Consider the following 17518-nt stretch of genomic DNA (forward strand, 5'->3'; position numbering starts at 1 on the left):
ACCAATGAAAATTGCATCACCGTAATCTCTCATTCCTACATAACTATCACTACACTTACTAATTTAGCAATGAACATTGTATCACCATCCAAAAATCTCTCTAATTAGTTTTTTATTCTATATATATTTTTTATTACTTTTTTTCAAAATATGCATACGTATATCCACTAGTTTATTTATACTTTCAGTTTAAAGATTGAGGCCCGACAAAGATCCAAATTCTAAATCAATTGAAGCCCAAACAAACAAACGGACCAACTACCCCACAATCAGCCCATTCGGCCCTGTCATTTAACCGCATCTCCGCTCGACCAAGGAATCAACTTCTGGTAAAAATTTTCCCAAACTAAAGCGACGTCGACGACGACGACAACAAATTCATCGGCGATTGAAGCAATTTCTTGATTCCAGATGCTTTAGGAGTGCTGAAGCAATTAACAATCCATTTCTGAGCAAATTCTTTCAGCAGATAAAAAGAAAATTTTGAAAAGATGATGTCCCCTAGGCAAAATCTAGACGATCGAGGAGGAGGAGCAAGTTCTTTCCAATCAGCTAACTCTAGGTAATGCTAAAACTTCTACTTGTTCTTGTTTGTTCAATTTTTTTTCTCTTCAAAAATGAATCATTGAAGCCTCATTTTTAATTCTATGTTTGATTCACTAGTATGCTTAATTATTAGCATCTGTTGTTGTTGGTAAGTACATGTATCTGCATTTTTTGCTACTCGAATTTTCTGGATGGATATGTTTAAGCAAATAAATTCCTCTGTTAGGATTTGAGTTAATTATGTTTATAAACTATTCTAAACTTGAAGTTTTCAGTTGATTCAGTAATTCTACTGCTCACTGTATCTTTAATTTCACTGCATTGCCTTGTTTAATTTGATAGCATTTCTTTGTCTTTTAACTTTACGCCTTTTTTAGGTTCATTTGCTCTATCGATCTTTTTACTTGTCTATTTTCAAGAGTTTCATTGTTGGAAATTTTTTAAGAATTTGGTAGGCTTTCTTGAATTAGCAGCTTTAATGATTCTACTGATGTAATAGTTGTTTCAAATGTGGAAAACGCTTCAAAATGGTGATAAGAGGCTTTCTTTAATATCAACTTAGACAAGCCTACTAATTGTGTTGTTCAATTGTAGGCAAACTCCCTTGCAGATAATCCATGTTTTTGGCAACTTCATGAGGATATGGTCCGTTTACACTATGTATCGCTACTTGTCTCAAACAGGAGCGTCAGTTGTTCTTTTTATTTTCAGCTGTCTTGTTCCAGCATCAATCCTGTTTTTAGTTTTGCAGAAGCCTTGGAAAGGCAGGCCACTCTCTAACACGCAGGTCTTCTCAAAATACTCCACTTATGAATAATTAGACACAGCTAGGAAATCTTCAAACGTTTGTGGCTTAACAATGACATTTATTTTCTGACATTGCTCATTGTTTCTACAGGTTGTACCTTCTGTTATAAATGGTGGTATAACAGCTCTGTATTTCATATTGTGGGGAAAAGGTGTTAAATCTTGCGGTCCTCTTAGGTAAGTTTTTCAATCTGCTCTAGTGATCCTCTTTTGTAATTTTTCGAATGTCCTTTGGTTTGTTTATTGATGACAATTGGCAATATGTGGATAAGTGATGATTAAATTTTTTAAAAATAAAATGATGCATAGATGAACATTTACATCACTTAGAGTGATAGTGTGTGTAATCTCCTTTAGTGTTTTCTAAGAGCTTGGTTGCCAAGGGCTAATCCCTATGTTGGAGAGAGAGAGAGAGAGACCCATGACTTACTTGGTCCTTGATCTCTCTTTGATGTTCTTTTCTAAAATTCCTCCCAAAGCAGAAATAGGATATTCGGATAAGTTCTTTGGTTTCATTTCCTGTCTTTGAATTCCAGAAGTTTAGTGATCTTCAATGTGGCCAGTCTTGCAATTATTCTTGTTTGTGTAATATGAACAATTCTCTCACTCAGGGCAATATTAGCTGAATACTCTGGAGCTGTTCTTGGAGTATTATCTGGTGTACTATATGGAAGTAGAGGCCATGTTTGGAAGAAGGTAGACAACTTTCTATTCCTTTTTGATTCAAAAGCTTGTTCAAAAAGCTGTCAAGTTGATTATGTGCAAGATATGATTCTCTTATTTTAGGTTTCAGAACAAGAACTTGGCATGACAGGCTGGTGACATATCTTGTTTAGCTGGAATACATCTGGAGTCTTCTTTGAAATTTATTATACATGTCCTTGCTTTCTTCTTACTAGGAGAAATGCAAGTCTGTGTGTCAGCTGGAGTTGTAGTGTGGTTGCACTTCCAAGTCAGTTAGTGGTCTTCTAATTTGAGCTCAGAATTATGTGCACTTCAAGGAATAAATAATGCTGTTGCTTATGTTCTCATCTGACTTGGATCAATCCAGTTAAAATCCATATATACTATTCATCCATTTTGCTTATAGGATTTGTGTTTCCTTATATCTATCAGGTAGGTGGACTTGTTGCAATGATGGCATCATTTTACTTCTTGTCTCAAGGATGGGCCATGGCCACATATTCTCCCTTTAATATCCTTTCATTTTAGATCTATATTTCACATTTATTGGGAATCTGAGTGCTATTAGAATTTTCTTGCATATTGATTTTTGACAAGCAGATTATCTTGTTCACAATTGTCAGCTTAACCATAATATACCATTTAGTGATAGTCCTGATGTTGAGGTTAGGACAGATCAAGTTGTGGGAATGAAGAAAATGCTAGTTCCCATTGTTGCTGGAGTCTTGTCAGCACTCAGAAGGGTGATTGCAAGACGTGTCTCACTCAAAGTATTGACTACTTCACCTTATCATTCTTTGTGTATTTTCTTGATCATAATATAACTATTAGGTTTTGCTGTTTTGGGTCAGAAAGAGTTTGTAAGACCTGACTCTATTTGTTTTATGGTTGCAGAATCAACTTAAGAGGCGGCTTCATGCAATAACTATCACTTCTGCAACTTGTTTTCTGTTCCCTGTGGCTATGTGGGACATGATTATAGTGAGTTTGATTCTATGGCTTCTGTGGCATTTTGAACAAGCCCTGGATGCCCTGTATCAATATTTTCAGGGTGATTTAGATCTGGTAAATGCTCATAATCTGTTTCCTCCTCCTCCTTTCCTCAGGGAACAACCAGCGTAGAATTGCCATTTTCTGCATGGGCATTTTCAAGCACCATCTTCTTTGGTGTTATGTTGATCTTCTATGTTGACAGTATCGCAGAGGAGAGGTACCCTATTGTTTATTCCGTTCATTGCCCTTTGCTTTGCTAGTTGAATTTTAGTCTATACTCAGTGCATCAGCACCAGTTCACTGGGTGATTCACGATTCCAAATGGATGCTTCCTGTTGAGCTTCAAACTTTAGAATGTAGTTTAAATCCTTAGCTTTAAACTTTAGTTCTATTTACCTTCACAAACACTTAGTCGTACTGTTTAAAATCAGAGGAGATAGATGACATGTCAGAGTATTGACCTTTACTTAACGGGATAATTGCATGCTCCCCTCCCCCCCTTTTGTACTGGTTAATTCATCAACCAATTGGTGTTTCTTTTGATTTTTAGAACTTTCTCAACTAACATTTGCTGTAGCCTATATGGTCACGCTTTTACATGGTATGCCATTCAATTTCAGATAGATTGCTCCTATTTTATTGAATGTTAACCTTCATTTTACTAGAAATATGTTTAAGCACTTAGTATGCTATATAACTTAAATATATTGTTCTTGCCTTGTGGAGTTCTTGTTTGTGCATTTTTTCGCATTTAAAATTGAGTGTTTAATAAGGGACACTAGAAATAACTCCTCTTTTCCTGCCCTCTAATGTTTGCTCCAAAGAAAGAGGCAGGTTGTTGCGATGTTGTATATTTCCAATTTTCGGGGTTTACAAGAGTTGATGTCTTGAGTTTGGGTTGTATTGCTTTACATTTAGGGACACTAGAAATAACTCCTCTTTTCCTGCCCTTTAATGTTTGCTCCAAAGAAAGAGGCAGGTTGTTGCTATGTTGTATAATTCCAATTTTCGGGGTTTACAAGAGTTGATGTCTTGAGTTTGGGTTGTATTGCTTTACATTTAGCTACAAGGTCTTGCGTTTCCCTAATGAAGTCTTGTTTGTGGCTCCTAACTTGTCAGTCTTTCCTATCTGTTTGTAGATTACATATGGTTTTCTCTTCTCCGAGACATTTGATGGTCGCAGGAATATGCATCATCGTCATGGAAATTGTGTACAAAATGGACTTCTCGCTCCTGGGCTTTCTGATTTGTGTTGCAATTTTGGGCTTTGGTATGAAACGAAAAGCTGTCTTCATTTTGATTATGGTTATCAGAAGAATGAGCAATATACATTATCAATTTTTGTGTAGTTGTGCTGGCTAACAAAATTTTCCAAAGTTGTGCTGATAGTTTATTTTATCTTATTTTTTGAAGCTGAGAATCTAATGTTCTTTAGTGGGTTAGGGTCTTGGTTTTTGCTAGGTTAGATTCTCGCAGGCTGCATTCTCCTTTTTCATCACTTCGTTCCACCCTTCCCTTCTTCGATAAATTCAAAGCAATGTTAAATCATTTTGGAAGCTCACAATAGCTATTGTCCCACAATTATTTAATGGAATTTAAATGATTTTTGCCTAAGGTAAAGGTCTGAGATTAAACAGAAGCCTGGGGACGCCAACTCTTGAGTGAATTGTCTATGAAAATGAAAAACATTCATATATATTATAAAAGATACCAAGCTGACTTAGCATCTGATATGGTACAATTGTTAACTGATTAACAGGAATTTAGTTGTTTATATTTTAGTTCCCGTCTTTTCAATTACCAGTCATTAGCATTAACCCGTAGCATAGAGTAAAGATATTTATTTGGTAAATGTATTCTTGCTTCAAGCGTGTATTTTGATAAAGGGCCAGCATATTGAGTAGTGGTTTTAGGTGCATTAATAATACAGTATGAAATAAATCTGTTCTGTTCCTTTCGACACAAGTCTTTTCATTGTTTCATGTGCCAATACTTATGATTGGGTACAATTATCATTCAACATCTGCGCATTTAAATTGCCTCTGTATTTAACTTCTAGTTTCTTCAATTCTGTTAGGAATATATGAAGCAACCTCATTAGACCGATTTCGAAAAGATGCTCAACGGAAATCAGATGCATCAAATGGAATTCTTGAGGATCGAATCGAGATGTCTCCTCTTCCAACGTGACGTGACTAGGTAGCTCAAGCTTGTGCATGTAAGACGCAGTAAGCTTCATTCATTGTTTCATTATTGCTTTGACTTTGAGTTTCATTAAGAGATTTGAAGCAGAGGTGGAGGGCTAATAAGGATTTTGAATAATCTGTGCTTCATGGAATAACTAACTGAGGATTCATGATAATTCCTATGGAAGTGTGTTGTGCTTAAATGAATCAAGATTGAATGTTAATATTATATAGCTTTAGACGTTCAAGACCAATTTCATTGGAAGTTAATTAGGAATATTAGATCTTTCACTGGATTAGGAGAACGGAAATGTCACCAATGAAAACGTACGTCTGTTTAACAGAAAAGTATGGGACAGGATGAGTACAACTAAAAACTTTAGGTCTCATAGTCTTCTGTTAGGTACGATCATGGCTTAGACTGCTGACGTTTCCTCATTTTCTGTTGCAGATGCAATCTAGGATTATTCTTTAAAAAGCAATGGGACTGGTGCAGAAGCGTTGATCTCCGCGTCCACATGGGTGACTAAATATGCCGCAGGATATTACAAGTATTGCACTGCGAGCAGTGAGAAGCGCCACAAGTGTTCTAATGTTGGGAGTGACGTAAAACCCTGCTCTCATTGCAGACAAGTCAAGAAAACTGGAAATACATGCTGTGGTTGCTGTATTTCTTGTGTCGCCCCAACCATTTTTATTTAGCCAACACTGGGACAGGTTGGAAGTGAGGAACCATTGTACAATATATACATTTAGTTTCCTCGTTTTGCTATTCTCTCATCCTCCTCTCCCCCCCCCAACCCAACACAAAAACACACACACACGCACACAACCCCTTCCTGTTGCCAACCAAAACTTTTCTGTTGAATTTCCCCAGTGTTTAAACATTGAATGTCTTGTCCTATCGCTCTATTTTTCCTATTCTCCATCTGCCGGTTAGACAATTTCAATGCATACCACGTTCAGAGCTTTCTTTCTACTTTTTAAGTTGGCCTTAAAACTTGTATGAAACTTTGTTTAAACGTTACAGCAACAGTCTCCCGCCAACAGCCTCTTGGGTTGTTGGTATTACCAAGACTTAAATGTCTTGGTGGGGGTGGGAGGTCAAGGGTTCAATCCTTGACCTCTCACCTTGTCACTTAATTGTGGCTTCCTCAAATTTCATCGGCTCTCGCTCTCTTTATATTAGGTTAGAATGGATTATATAAATGTTATCCTGTCGCTTTGCGGCATAGGCCCAAAGAATTCTTGGCCCGCTACTCTAGTTGTATGTGACTGGAAGCCTGCAACATGTAAGGACGTTCGAGGAACAGATGCAGTCCACTTTCGCAAAATCACGGCAATATTTATGAGGCCTGTTATGGATCCTTCATTAAAGATCTCGTCGTCGAGTTTTTCGTTCCGGTAAATATAATTCCGACTATGGGAAAATTGTCCGACTGGTCTGATGCGAGGGAACTTGTGCCTTTTTCAACTAATGCAGGCTTGGCGCAGAGCTTGCCAGTGTAAAGACGGAGATGGCTAGTCGATTTACTACTTCCGTTTACGCTATTGGTGTTCGATAGAAAGTCTCAGAGAAATTTCCCTTCCCCTTCAAATGTTCGGCAAAATCAAGCAACAGCTAAACTTCCGCCACCAAACTCTGATCTCCCCATAGCTCTGAAATCTGCAACCACTAGGCACCCGCATCCATGGTGCTGCCTCTTTCTTCGTCTCATCCTCCGCACCTCCTGAAACCCACAAGAAAAATCATCTCTTTTTCACGCACTCACAGCAACAACAGCTTCGGTAGATCACCATCCCACAGCTGCAATGGACTAACGTTTGTTCGCAATAAGAAACCTCTGAGTGATCTCAATGCCTGGGGAATTGGAGGACCCTGCAATTATTTCGTCCAAGTCTTTGATCAATCTCAGCTTGCTACTGCCATAAGGTGCCGCTGTCTTTCAGACTTAATCCTCTTTGCGTCCTGCTTCTGTGAGCATAATGTGAAATTTATTGCAATGCAGGTATTGTAGGGAGTATTCCTTGAGGTTTATGATCATCGGCAAAGGCTCAAATTGTCTCTTTGATAACATGGGTTATGATGGTTGTGTTATCCTCAACTGGATTGATTTCTTGGAAAAGATTGGATCGGTTGGCTACAGAGTTGGAAGTGGCTATCCATTTAATCGGTTAGGGGTGCAATCTGCAACTGAAGGATTATCAGGGCTGGAGTTTGCTAGTGGAATCCCCGGAACTGTGGGTGGTGCTGTGGCTTTGATTTTACTACGATGAAGAATTCAATTGCACCAATATAACATATTGTCTAAACTGGTAACGGTATAGTTCAACAAAGAAGTCCAAGACTAGGCGAGTTGGCGAAATGTTCTAGCAGACCATTATTTTTTTCGGTTTTGAATGATTAATTTCATTTTTTTTTTCTGGAAATGCTAACTGATGGATTTACATGTGTTTCTTAATGAAGGAAATTGCTGATGCAATTGATACTGTGGAAATTATAACATCTGATGGCGAATATCAGATTCTCCACCAGAGATGAGCTCACGTTTGGGTATCGATCATCCATATTTCAAGACATGAAGAACTTAGCTGCCATTGTTGCAGTCACTTTTCGATTGAATAACTTGGAATCAGCGAGAGATAAGCAGCAAGAATATTTGGAAAGGTAATATTAAAGAACGTAATTAAGAGTATTGGAAAGGTAATAAGAAAGTAGGTAATCAATGGTCATGCAAATGGGGCTTTTGAGGAGTCAATGAATCCAACGAGCTCTGTGTTTTCTCTGCAGAAGGAAACTGACTCAACCACTGGGGAAGCGAACTGCTGGTTCAGTGTTTCGAAACCCATCTCTTTGAGGTATCTGAGCAGCAGAGTTGATTGAGAGATCTGGACTTAAAGGATTCAAACTAGGAAAGGCTGTGGTCTCCAATAAGCATGCAATTTTCTTCATAAATTGTGGTGGTGCAAGTTCTCAAGACATGCTCGAGCTTATTGGCTTGGTTAAGCAGACTGTCTATCAGAAGTTTGGAGTAAAACTGAAGGAAGAAATTTTGAATGTTCACCCATATATCGAAAATTCTATTCCAAATGTGTGTAATGACAGTATCAAGTAACCAGGAAAATGAAACTACTTTTCCTAATGGACAAAAAATAATCATATTAATAATTTCTGCATAGTTTCTCATGATTTTTCACATTGAACGCCTTTATGCTATTGATATAATTATTACGAATGTTGGATCATCTTCAAAGAAGGAACCAGAATGATCCGTTCATTGCTAATGAATTTGCTGCTTGACCCTGCTGGTCAGAGCTTTGGTGATGAAGTGAGCAAGAACTCCTACTGGACAAAATAACAAGCACAGAGAAACTGAATGCCGAGTTTCAACATTGTCCTGCAGCCCATCATGAAAAACCTGCCTGCTTGCATGGAAATCGCAAGAGCATTATTAAGTGTTCCAATAACTAAAGACCAAATCCCCCCCCCCCTCTCCCCCCCACAACCCAAAAAACTCCCAATGGGGGTCCCAGGATCCCTCAAACCCCAAAGAAAATTTACATAGACAGACCTTGCAGCAAAAAGATCCACCGCCAGCAAGTGAATCCATGCAGAAGCAAGTGTCATCTCACTGGAGAACAACTTTGCTATAGCAGACAGCTGAGGGAAGCAGCCGAGTTGACAATGTTAATCTCTAACCATGATGAAACATAAATTCAAATGCGTGCATTTGTGAACATACCTCCGGCAGCCAGTTTTTACTAGAAAACATGAGACGCAATGTATCTGGTGTCCAGGAGAGATATAGAAGATATGCATATAACAGTCCCAGCATAATATAAGGTATGCTGCTTTCCATTAACTTCTTGGTCTGCATTTGATGTAATACAACTAGTTACAACATCGAATCTTATTTGAAGTCTCAAAACCCAAAGTGAACAATTATCAGGATCAGTTGCTAATCATTGAAACAAAATCACCTCGATGGAGCACTCAACAAACTGAAATAGAAATTCAATTGAAAGGTGGAAGAACTTGAAACAGTGCAGCATCACTTGAGAAAATAAAAAGTTGCTTTTTTGGTATAGTTCCAAGATGTCCTTACTTACCAATTCAGCTTTAGGTGCTGCAACCATGAGTGTATAAAATGGAAGAACTGCTACAGTTCCAAATGTAAAAACACTAGCTGCAAGTTGAGAGCTCGGCAAACCTGCATAGCCAAATAAGAGAATTTTTAATGCTAGAAGTGTAACATTCACAATCTTGTTTGCCTTGCAAGCTTCTTTCCACATCAAACAAGCTGCTAGCATGAAATCAGAGTATTATAGAGAAGTGCAATAGTTTCAGTCACTAAAATCAAAGAATATCTAAGGCTAGAAAGGCATTTTAAATTATAAATCATAATGCATCAAGCACAAGGTATGGCCTCTATATATGTAATTTTGTCTAGCATGGAAAGAAAAACTTCTACAATCCGAAAAGACCATAACATGTTTCTAAGACTACTTTCTTTAGTCTTTTTACCACCTAAGTGATTTAAGATTCCTGTCTATTCACAGATGCAAAGCATCTGTACTCTGTAATGCTTGTCAGTTGCGAGCCAGCTATGCAGCAAAAATAAACTGCTAACCGATGATAGACTTCTACCCGCCCTATTAAACAGAATGACCCTAAATAATCTAAATGTGCTCAAAGACAGAAGGAAATGGTAAGTCACGTATAAAGATTACATGAAGCATAGACTCTGCAATCAACAGCTCGTCCAAGATTTGGGTGAATGCTTGCTATTGGTCTTCTGGGAAAGCTCCATTCAGCACTTAGCTTGGTTCCCAATTTTTCCGTTTGTCCAACAAAGAGCTGTTTATTCACACTTCTGAAAGCAAATATGGATCTCTTGTTCATCCTCATGCATTCCGAAAATCTGTAACACAACCCTGTGCGCTTAACCTACAAGCAATAGGCACCAATGTTGACTACCGTTAAAATTCAAACCCTCACAACGACATGATTTATTGAACTGTTTTGGCAAATTTGGGATTTCTAGGAATTTGCTTCTTCTTTTCTTAATAGTTGGATGTGTAAAATTACAGTCATGGCTTCACATATATGCATCAGCAGTTATGCCTAAAATGTGAACCTAGTTAGAAGCCTACATCTAATGAAGTGGTGACTCTTAGTAGATTCAACTCAACAATATTTTGCATATTGGGCACAACCTATCGGATCTTCAAATAAGGTCACGAGATTGCGTGCAAGCCGTTTTATGTCCGAAAAAAAGAAAACAAAAATAGCAAGAGACTGTATAAGGGTGAGGATGAGAAAAACAGGGCAAAAACAGCATCTTTTCAAGCATAGGTTAAAAGCAGCAGTAACCAAGTAGAAGTTTGATTCTTTTTGCCCCAGTGGAGAGGTCATTCCATTAAGTTGCGAATTACGCACAAGATGGGAAAAAGAAATCGCACTTCCAGCACAAAATATCAATGCAAGGGAAAAAAGCGCAGTGCTATTGGGTAGTTCTCCCCTTCAGAACCAATTCACGAAACTCATAATTGAGTTCCCAATTCACAACTTTGTTTCCATTATTACCTCAATTGAGATATAATACTAAACCGAAGGATTGAAGAATCAAGCATGGTAATTACTGTAACCTTCAGGTTGCAATTGTTAACGATTGAAGTGAACCGGAACCATTCCATCCAATTCATCCAGTCCTCCTCCATTATAACTTCCGCGATTGGTTATAATGTATGACAGAGCTATCATTAGCTATATTCAATTCCTCAATATAAAGGCCATTAAAAAGCATGGTCAAAAGAAGAAAACTCAAGAAATGACAAACTGAGATTGAAAGCTGTGAAATTTTTTGATGTGCACAACAAAGCAACAAATCCCACAACCACAGAAATGAAAACCAAGAAACAAAGAGAATGGATGATCAGCATTCGTGTAAAACGTACAAAGTGATACAGAGAAAAGCATCAAGAACTTACCTTGAATGGCAATTGGGCTTGGGTAAAGCTAGGAGAGAAGGCCATCTTTGGTGTGGAATCGAGATTGAACAAGAATTGCAAGAAGAACTTAAAGAGCAAAAAGCGCTTTCCTTTAAGTCATGAGTCAGCACTCAACCTGGGTATATACAGAAAGGGCCGAAAGTAATGGCCAGTAGGAAATTCGCTCCCGAAGACACGCAGCTTCTGACTTGGATTAAAATAAGAAAGAAAGATTTGGAATGAATTCATGGTACAACTCTGCACTATCATCGTCCCCGTCCCCGTCCCCGTCCCACTATGCTAGCAGCCGCCCAACACTAATCCATTGTCAGACCAAATTTACCGAACTTCCACTTAACCAAGTAAAGCTCAAGCCTTAAGATCAATCGGGACAAGCTCATTGGATGGAAGTTTGTGCCTCTCGCCTTTGTAGGATGCATGTCCCAAAATTTGTTGTGGTCCCTCTTCTCAGTCAAATCTAGGATGAGCCATGTGTCTGTACACGTGGCGCGCATGCAGGGCAGTCGGCTATTGACACCAAACCAATTGGTGGAGGGGCGGTCTGGGATTGGTCTAATCTCATCCGTTTGGAGATCAATTGGGTATGCTTTCAGTCAGGGTCCCGTGTCCTTTTCTCTCTTCCTTTGGTGAAGGGAAAAAATATACTCCCTCCGTCTCACTTTGATAGTCCTGTTTTTTTTTTCGTCTGTCCCAAATTATAATATACTTTTCAATTGAAAAATATAGTTATATTTTAATATTCCTAAAATACCTTTATTCAATGTAAGTTGTTGTTACTATAAACCTACTTCATTTAATGAGAGTTGATTCTTTTTTTACTATCAATTCAAGTTCTCATAAAATTGTACTCTAATTAATGTCAGGGTATTTTAGAAAAATAGTTACTTAAATTGATTGTTCCAACAAAGTTAACTACTTTTTTTTTAAATTGTGTAAAAAAAAAAATCAAAACTATCAAAGTGGGACGAAGGGAGTATTTACTGGTACTAGCGTAGCAAATGCCTTCAAATTTGAGAAACCCCGATTCTTGAGACTAAGGCCTTGTGCGGGGTTGTCCTAACTTGCTTTAGATTTTATAAAAATTTGATTATAAAAATTAATTATATCATAATTAGTAAAAGTTACTCTTTGAATAATTATTATAATTATTAGTTTTTTTAAATTATTAAAAATATATATAATTAAAATACAAAAACAATTAAGAACACCGTAAAAATTAATTATTCAAGATCAGAATTTATAATTAGTTAAAATAAAATAATCCATTGAGAAGAAGCCCTAACCCAATCTTTGATGATCACGTCATTAAGTATCGGCTTTTTTTTCTTTTTTTAAAAAATTGAAACCATCTGATGGCATTTATAGCTTGTTTGAGAGTTGTAATTTGACGAGAAAATAAAGGAACGTGACAAAAAAGATATTAGAGATATTTTTACTGTAGCACTTTTGGATTGTAAATTATTAGAGATATTTTTACTGTAGCACTTTTTGTGATGTGATGTATGTGAGATAAAAAGGTAATTGGAAAGGTAAAAAGGTGTATTGAAAATTGTAATAATGATGTAAACAAATAAATTTGGGGAAATAAAGCTCAATCCAAACAAACCCATTGGAGTTTTTGAGGTGCAAAAAGAATAGAAAGCGAATGATTTAGAAAGGTGAGCTTCTGCTGCTACGTGTTACCAAAGCTTTTCTGCCCAAGTATGGATGGAAAGCGTAGGAAAAGCTGAGAATACCAAATAAAATATTTTTAAATGTCAATTTTATTCTCAAATGTGTATTGAACAAATTTTTATCAATATACATATCCAAAATTATTAAATAACATTAAAATCTTTTCTCTTCTCCTGTGATCTTTTCTTTTCTTTCATAACTTAATATTACCCATCTTTTGTTTTTCTAACATAAACATCCAAACTAGCTACTAGCACTTGGTTTGGCTTCCCTGACTTTTTTCAAGGACGGAGTCCTTCCCACCTTTCCACGTAGTGGAATAGGAGGTAGTGATCCACTAAAATAAGAAATAGATGGCTTTTTCCAAAAGAAAAAAGAAAAGAAAGATGGGGAGCGATGCTGATTGTTGAACAAGTGTTCTTTACCCACCCCGCTGCCACCACGTTATACGGTGGTCGTAATGATAGTTTGAGGCATTGTTAGACTCGACTCGTAATCATGGTTCAAAGACTCAGCCGAGTCCGACACAATTCGGCCGAATTGTCACCGTCTTCGCCCCTTCTGATACGATATTAGAACGATATGATTTTAATATACTTGACTCGACGAGATGTCACAGTGAAGGGTTGAAACGGTCGAGTCATACCAAATCACTGCGAGTCATTGTGAGTCAACTCGAATTTTTATTATTTTTTTACTCATTTTTATTTATCATATTTTTTATAATTTTCAGAATATTAAATATTTCAAAATTCGCGTCTCGCTGAAATCACAACCGATATGCTGAAATCGATTTGGAATGATTCTGATCGAAACTACAACTGCGACCGCGACTTTGAACCATGCTCGTAACTGATAATTGGAATGGCAAATTGTTTTTGGAATTTTATTCATAAGCCGCTTAAAATGCATCAAGTTATTTTGGAAGATGATGATCTTCTTCAAAAAAAAAAAAAGTTACAAACATGACGGTCAATTGGAAGCGTCAAAATTGGAAAGGTCGGTGGAGTCAACATCTCGTCCCACTCCAGGCAGGATATCATTCAGGATTTCTCAATTACGACATCTTAAATAATGAATTAAACTGATTATTCAACATATTAAACAATTGGTGTGGCCATTCCATTGAAACGAGCCAGTTCGATTGTACACCATGACAGTCATTTCCTCTCCTCCAATTCCCGTCTTAAAGAAAGAATGTACGGCCTGCACAGATTGCAGGCGCTGGCGACGGGCTTTGGCTTCAGGGACTATGTGCATCAAGCCAAGAAACGATGTCACCAAGCACTCTAAGTATCATCTCATCTGGCTCGCCTTCAAGAAGGGCATGATAAGCATCGTCATAGAGAATCAGTTCCTTGTCTGCACTGCTTGCCTTCTCATATAATTCCTTGCTAACTGATGGATCTGTTACCCCATCAGCCTTGCCGTGGAGGACCAATAATGGCAGAGAAACCTACAAAAGAGCATTTATCATCAGTCGTCTTTCAAATGTTATGTTATTTCCACAGCATCAAAAAGCATGTTGGAAGTCATAAACGGAAAGCAGTCTCTCCAAGAAATTAAAGCAACTCCATATGATAACTTCAAAACCTCCTTAGAACAAGAAGAAGAAACGTGTTTACATACATTCTCCAGTTGTTGTCCTATTTCCTGGGTGGTGTTCAGTAACTCTACGGCAGTTCGTAGCCTTGGTTTATGCTTGTAAGCAATCATGTTGCACGCAAGCTGCAAACAGTGCCAAAAAGGGGGGGAAAAAAAAGAAAAAGATGAGCAGGTAAACAATGGAAAAAAAGTCTTTTTCTGCTCTGTTTTCTACAGGCAGTGTTCTGTCTTTCTGTTGAACACTTCATAGAAGGGAAAGGAGGCTAACCAAATTCCTTTTCTTGACGTCTCTGATTGCTAAGTGAACTAAATCCTTATGTGGAACTAGCTGCCGTGTTGGAAGAAGTTTCGCCGCTCCAATAAGAACTTGGGTGAGTACCCATGGCGGAAGCATTTCATCTGCAATCTGTAGAAAAATACTCGGATCAAGAAATGAGGTATATGAGAAACAAGAAATGTACAAGTCAGAAGGTAGTTGAGAGTGGTACCTTGCACATCGGTGCAAGAAGAACAGCTCCATTCCATGAATTAGGCTGTTTGAGGTGAGTCTTCAGAGCTACAGCTCCTCCCATAGATTGTCCAAACAGGAAGCTTGGCAGACCACAGAAATCTGGATTTTCTGCACCACAAAATGTAATTTTAATATCCTTCCAAAAACTGTCATGCAGTTTAACTTTTGAGAAATTAGCCAAAATACCTTTAACTTTTGAGAAATGCTCAACCACATCATCAACTAGCCCGTCAAAGCTTGGAATATAGCCATGAAGACCCTCGGAAAGTCCAAATCCAGGATAATCCATAGCAAAAACTGCATAGCCGGAGGAGGCTAACTTTCTAGCAACTCCTGCAAATGACGCCATACATCCGTTAAACCATAAATATACACTGAAATCTGCAAATCTGCAACTACAAATCATTTGGTTAAGCTACATACCTTCAAAGAAAAAGGTGCAAGTGTCTCCATAACCATGACAATAACAAACCACTGCCTTGGGAGGACTGGTCTGTGGCACCCAACTCTTCGAGAAATATTCCAATCCTTTAGAGTTCACCTGATATGACTGCATCACAGGATTCAAATTCTTAGAAAGATGTAAAAACTTTCATAAATGCTGTGAAACTATATAAAGACAAAAGATGCCACTGGTAAACGCTAGTTTTCAAAATAAACATGAAAGTTTGCGAAAATATGAATGATTTCTAGCTTAGGCTAGTCGACAGAGACTAGACAACTATCAGTCAATTGTAGCAGTTATAATAGTGTACAAATAGAAATTTATGGCACTCTAAAGCTATGTCTATTAACTGACTTATCATCATGACAATCTTCTCAAAATGGAAAATCATTTTTCTTTATCACTTTTTCAAGGACGACAAGCAAATAGACTACTATTATAGTAGATGACCCGGATACGATGGGACACATTCCAGTTATTTTTTTTTTTTTGGTAGGAAAGACTTGCATAAAATAAAAAGGAAAGGTTACAACTTAGCAAAGATAGGATTAGAAAGATATACTAAGAAGTTGTACCTCCTTCATCGTCAAGCCATCACTTGGGATCTGTTAAAACACAAACACACAGCAAGTCAGCATCACCTAGCAAATTGTCAATCCAAGAAAAAGGAACTCAAACTTCAACACAATATGATTCCTACGACGAAACTAGATTTTTTACTAAACCATATATTTCGACCGAGCCAAATCCAATAAAAGAAGAAAAAATTTGCTGCTCCAACAGTTAAAACCATGCATATCCACAAATCTTAACCAAGGATGGAAGAGGCAAAACCCTTCCAATAACAGAAACCATATCCCATTTTATGGGTGCCAGATGCAATCTTGTAAAAGTGCATCTGCCCTTCTAATTCGTTTAACAGCAAGTGGAGTGTACTTGGAGTAGCTTGAACACATATAAGCAATTCTACGCATTTGCTAAAAAATAACCAATAAGCCATGTATATCATCAATAAGCTTTCTTCACAATGGCGTAAGTTTTATCAAATTACCAATCCCTTGAGCACCTGTTGCAATGTGCAATAATTACCTTGAACAAAATATGATCAATTGAAAGTTGAATATCCTTGAAGGCCTCGCGAGCAAGCCTTCGGGCCCCAACCTCTTGCATATTTGTATCCATTATCTTCTGCAACTCTTGACTTATCCATGGGAACTTCTCAAACCTCAACATTGTAGCCCTTTTCTTACCCCTCAAGGACGAAGTTTTAACCTTTGCCTCTAAATTATACAATATCAAATATTTGTCAGAACCCAGAAAATCTATCAACAAAAAGAGAAAAAGAAAGAAAAATCAAAAGCAGCTAGATGACTTCTGGGAAGCTATTCAAAATGTCAATGGTACCTATGGGATTGTTATGAAGCTGTTCGTGCTGGTTTTTAGCAGACGATAAGCATGGTACCAACAACAGAAGCATTGGGCCTTTTAAAGCCGCGCGATTCTGGGATGGTCAAGAATCTGTTTGTCAGTATTAGACTTTTTAGTAGCGTTCAATAAAAGTGTTTTAAAAATATGGGAGGTTGAATTCAAGGAGATGCGGGGTCTTGAGGAAAAGTAATAGTCGGAATGCGTACTTGGCTAAACAGAGAAAAAGGAAGACGTAGAGGCAGTTGCTGATTCCGCGTGTCGGAGATGTTCCTCTTTTGTCTTTTTCCCCCCCTTTTATTCTAATTTTTTTTCTTTCATTTGTTCTTCGCGTTGCTTAAATAAATCTAGGAATAATTTTGGAAACTCCCCTGAGGTTTCGACAATTTCACTGAGCTCCCCTGAAGTTTAAAAAATTGCACATACCTCCTTTAATTTGATAGTTTTAGTAACAAAATCTTAAAATAATATTGACTTGATCAAATTTTTAAATGAATACCCAAAAATGCACTTGTGTAATGAGTTTTAATTTACTTTTTTATAAAATTATAAGATTATTTAATGTAATTACAAGGAAAATGTGCCGAATTTTTCATGTGCATACCTACTATTTGATAAACAACTATAATA

At 37.5% G+C, this 17518-nt stretch overlaps 3 protein-coding genes and 1 pseudogene across 5 annotated transcripts; 2 read left to right on the forward strand and 2 right to left on the reverse strand.

Moving 5' to 3' along the window:
• Nucleotides 1-296: 296 nt before the first annotated feature.
• LOC113700381 (uncharacterized) lies at nucleotides 297-6137 on the forward strand. Of its 3 annotated transcripts, none has more exons than XR_011818198.1 (11): nucleotides 297-562; nucleotides 1141-1333; nucleotides 1445-1530; nucleotides 1965-2049; nucleotides 2470-2548; nucleotides 2677-2807; nucleotides 2932-3018; nucleotides 3144-3247; nucleotides 4214-4300; nucleotides 5108-5258; nucleotides 5668-6137. XR_011818198.1 is itself a non-coding variant. In XM_027220817.2 (11 exons), the coding sequence occupies exons 1-10, from the start codon at nucleotides 492-494 to the stop codon at nucleotides 5218-5220; spliced, it is 1080 nt and encodes a 359-aa protein (XP_027076618.2). In that variant the 5' UTR covers nucleotides 299-491; the 3' UTR covers nucleotides 5221-5258; nucleotides 5668-6137. The 3 variants fall into 3 exon arrangements, 2 of the variants coding, with proteins under 2 accessions (XP_027076618.2, XP_027076617.2); XM_027220817.2 differs by having other exon boundaries at nucleotides 299-562; nucleotides 4170-4300; XM_027220816.2 differs by having other exon boundaries at nucleotides 299-562; nucleotides 4170-4300; nucleotides 5108-5248.
• A 188-nt stretch (nucleotides 6138-6325) lies between these two features.
• On the forward strand, nucleotides 6326-8398 carry LOC113701130 (uncharacterized; annotated as a pseudogene).
• On the reverse strand, nucleotides 8256-11640 carry LOC113701129 (protein ABA DEFICIENT 4, chloroplastic-like). The gene is made up of 6 exons (XM_027221640.2): nucleotides 11208-11640; nucleotides 9948-10164; nucleotides 9327-9427; nucleotides 8960-9088; nucleotides 8789-8877; nucleotides 8256-8639 (listed from the first exon to the last, which is right to left on the reverse strand). The coding sequence occupies exons 1-6, from the start codon at nucleotides 11250-11252 to the stop codon at nucleotides 8498-8500; spliced, it is 723 nt and encodes a 240-aa protein (XP_027077441.1). The 5' UTR covers nucleotides 11253-11640; the 3' UTR covers nucleotides 8256-8497.
• A 2266-nt stretch (nucleotides 11641-13906) lies between these two features.
• LOC113701208 (caffeoylshikimate esterase) lies at nucleotides 13907-17020 on the reverse strand. The gene is made up of 9 exons (XM_027221743.2): nucleotides 16868-17020; nucleotides 16553-16743; nucleotides 16039-16068; nucleotides 15442-15568; nucleotides 15205-15351; nucleotides 14996-15126; nucleotides 14776-14913; nucleotides 14532-14630; nucleotides 13907-14358 (listed from the first exon to the last, which is right to left on the reverse strand). The coding sequence occupies exons 1-9, from the start codon at nucleotides 16938-16940 to the stop codon at nucleotides 14146-14148; spliced, it is 1149 nt and encodes a 382-aa protein (XP_027077544.1). The 5' UTR covers nucleotides 16941-17020; the 3' UTR covers nucleotides 13907-14145.
• Nucleotides 17021-17518: the final 498 nt, after the last annotated feature.

Source organism: Coffea arabica, chromosome 7e (assembly GCF_036785885.1).
Source record: "Coffea arabica cultivar ET-39 chromosome 7e, Coffea Arabica ET-39 HiFi, whole genome shotgun sequence".
In the NCBI taxonomy this organism is placed as follows: Eukaryota; Viridiplantae; Streptophyta; class Magnoliopsida; order Gentianales; family Rubiaceae; genus Coffea; species Coffea arabica.

What these genes read in the sequence shown, in the direction of transcription:
- LOC113700381 (XM_027220817.2), top strand. Translation starts at nt 492, where the DNA reads ATGATGTCCCCTAGGCAAAATCTAGACGATCGAGGAGGAGGAGCAAGT. An exon ending in TTCCAATCAGCTAACTCTAG is followed by an intron (nt 563 to 1,140) that starts GTAATGCTAAAA and finishes GTTCAATTGTAG; the next exon opens with GCAAACTCCCTTGCAGATAA. An exon ending in GACAGTATCGCAGAGGAGAG is followed by an intron (nt 3,248 to 4,169) that starts GTACCCTATTGT and finishes ATCTGTTTGTAG; the next exon opens with ATTACATATGGTTTTCTCTT.
- LOC113701129 (XM_027221640.2), bottom strand. Translation starts at nt 11,252, where the DNA reads ATGGCCTTCTCTCCTAGCTTTACCCAAGCCCAATTGCCATTCAAG. An exon ending in CAGCACCTAAAGCTGAATTG is followed by an intron (nt 9,089 to 9,326) that starts GTAAGTAAGGAC and finishes CATCAAATGCAG; the next exon opens with ACCAAGAAGTTAATGGAAAG. An exon ending in GTAAAAACTGGCTGCCGGAG is followed by an intron (nt 8,878 to 8,959) that starts GTATGTTCACAA and finishes TGCTTCCCTCAG; the next exon opens with CTGTCTGCTATAGCAAAGTT.
- LOC113701208 (XM_027221743.2), bottom strand. Translation starts at nt 16,940, where the DNA reads ATGCTTCTGTTGTTGGTACCATGCTTATCGTCTGCTAAAAACCAGCAC. An exon ending in GCTTCATAACAATCCCATAG is followed by an intron (nt 16,744 to 16,867) that starts GTACCATTGACA and finishes TGTATAATTTAG; the next exon opens with AGGCAAAGGTTAAAACTTCG. An exon ending in TTGATCATATTTTGTTCAAG is followed by an intron (nt 16,069 to 16,552) that starts GTAATTATTGCA and finishes GTGTTTTAACAG; the next exon opens with ATCCCAAGTGATGGCTTGAC.